A 1877-nucleotide genomic window follows, 5' to 3' on the forward strand; every position below is an offset into this window, starting at 1 on the left:
GGGGGTCTTCCATGTGGGGGAAAATTGAGGAAAATGGTGAAAATACATGATTTTTAAAGAAAGTTCTCAGAGTGGGAGGTTTTCCTGAAGCCCCCAAAACCCCTCTGGATCCGCAAATGCACAACCCTATGTTAGTTTAATGCTACAAACATGTATGTGATAGTTACTGTGGGGTATTCTAAGCGGTCATTGTCAGCCAAGGCACTCGATAAACCTCGCTATACTGCCACCATTTGTTCAGCGAAATTCGGGCGTTCGAAGGGGTTTAGTGATAGACGGAGGGAAACCGAATTATAAAGAGGTTGCTACGAAAAAAGGAAGGCATTGAAAATACGTTTGTAGGAAATAGGAAGATAACATATACGACTTTCGGTAAAAATGACACCCCCAATGATTGTATATATACTCTCGATGATCATTTTTTTTACCGAAAGTCGATCTAAACCCCTAAAACATGTAAAATTACTCTGAACACCTAAGTTTAGGTCCAAATAAAGCCGTAACAAACTATCAGATCCCCTTGTCTCCAACCCCCCAACTCTAACCCCCTGTACTCTTGCAGACACGTTTTTCTCACTGAATTTGTCCACATCAAGCTCAACTCCAGAGGATTCCGCTATAGTTTTTCGCACAAAGAGTAACATTTAGCTTACTTCAGGTAACTACCGTTAAGTCGGTAGCGCATCAGTTGAGATTGCTTCGTGTTCTACCTACTCCATCCTCGACACTCCCGGAGTTACGCTCGTGTATATGCTTTTTGCACTCCTGGAATATGTCATGGCAAAATAGAAAGCACGAAAATATCTATTTAATTACATGTAGTCTCAGGTAAAAAAAAATACTGACCAATCACTTGCCTAATACATGTTCTATGAAGATTACCAATTGCAAGGAGCGACACTCTACTCCATAACCGGCCAATTTTACCTTTATACCTCGCACGATTATTTTGATGTAAATCAAAGTATAAGACTAGTCTTACTGGTATCATCCACAAGGTGGCGCACATGTGCCTTCAAATTCCAAGCTTGCAGAAAGCGTAAACGACAGTAACCCCTTTTTTGGCGTTGTCTCCCTTGATACTCATTACATGTTCAAGACCAGACACAATCGGGAACCGTCGGTACTTTCCGTAAACAAGTAGTTAATACTAAACGTGTTGCACTGCTCACTATTATACGATCTATAGTCCGACCACACTTGCTTGGTTTCGGCGGAGAGGATTCAGATAAAGAGTTATTATAAAGGTTTTGTTGTGCTCGTTCTTGTTTAATTATTTCAATGTTTGGTCCAATCGGGAATCGTCGGCACTTTCCGTAATCGAGAAAATACTTGTTTACGTAGTGTACTGACGGTTCCCGATTGTGTTTGGTCTGGATATCAAGGGAGAAAGCCTGGAATAAAATAAAAAATTCAAATGTAGCATTTTTCAATAATTCACTTTTTCTTTTTCAGAAGTACAGGCTGAGGAGTTTACCAACCTCGATTTGAGTAGAGGGGAGGATAAGAGACCAGACGACATGTTTTAACAATTCAGCATCTTTCATTATCACCGATACAGACACAACCTTTTTTTTTCAAAATTATACTTTTTAATGTGTTATTTAAACAGTATAGAATAAATGTACAGATATTTGCCGATTCTAAACTGAATTGCCCAAGGACAAAAATGTCACAAAATGGATATATTGTTGCACCAGATCAAAGTTCTGTAACCAAGATTTTAAGTTTTTGCCCTCAATTTTTATTTTCATTCATGTCAACGTATATATGTTTGTAGCAGGAGGTCAAATTTATAAATGCAAGGTGAGAACAAATTAAACCATTCAAGGTCAAGTTACCAGTATCTACGTGTATTGACAGGATGTACGTTTTTA

At 38.7% G+C, this 1877-nt stretch overlaps 1 protein-coding gene across 1 annotated transcript in view; it reads left to right on the forward strand.

Annotated features, from left to right (window-relative positions):
- LOC110440490 overlaps positions 1-1877 on the forward strand; it is a 4016-nt gene extending 2139 nt beyond the window's left edge. Inside the window, exon 4 of the mRNA XM_021483602.1 lies at positions 1456-1877. Coding sequence (XP_021339277.1) covers positions 1456-1529 — 74 coding nt within the window. The 3' untranslated portion in view covers positions 1530-1877. The remainder of the gene's footprint in view (positions 1-1455) is intronic.

Source organism: Mizuhopecten yessoensis, unplaced genomic scaffold (assembly GCF_002113885.1).
Source record: "Mizuhopecten yessoensis strain PY_sf001 unplaced genomic scaffold, ASM211388v2 scaffold11183, whole genome shotgun sequence".
Lineage (NCBI taxonomy): Eukaryota > Metazoa > Mollusca > Bivalvia > Pectinida > Pectinidae > Mizuhopecten > Mizuhopecten yessoensis.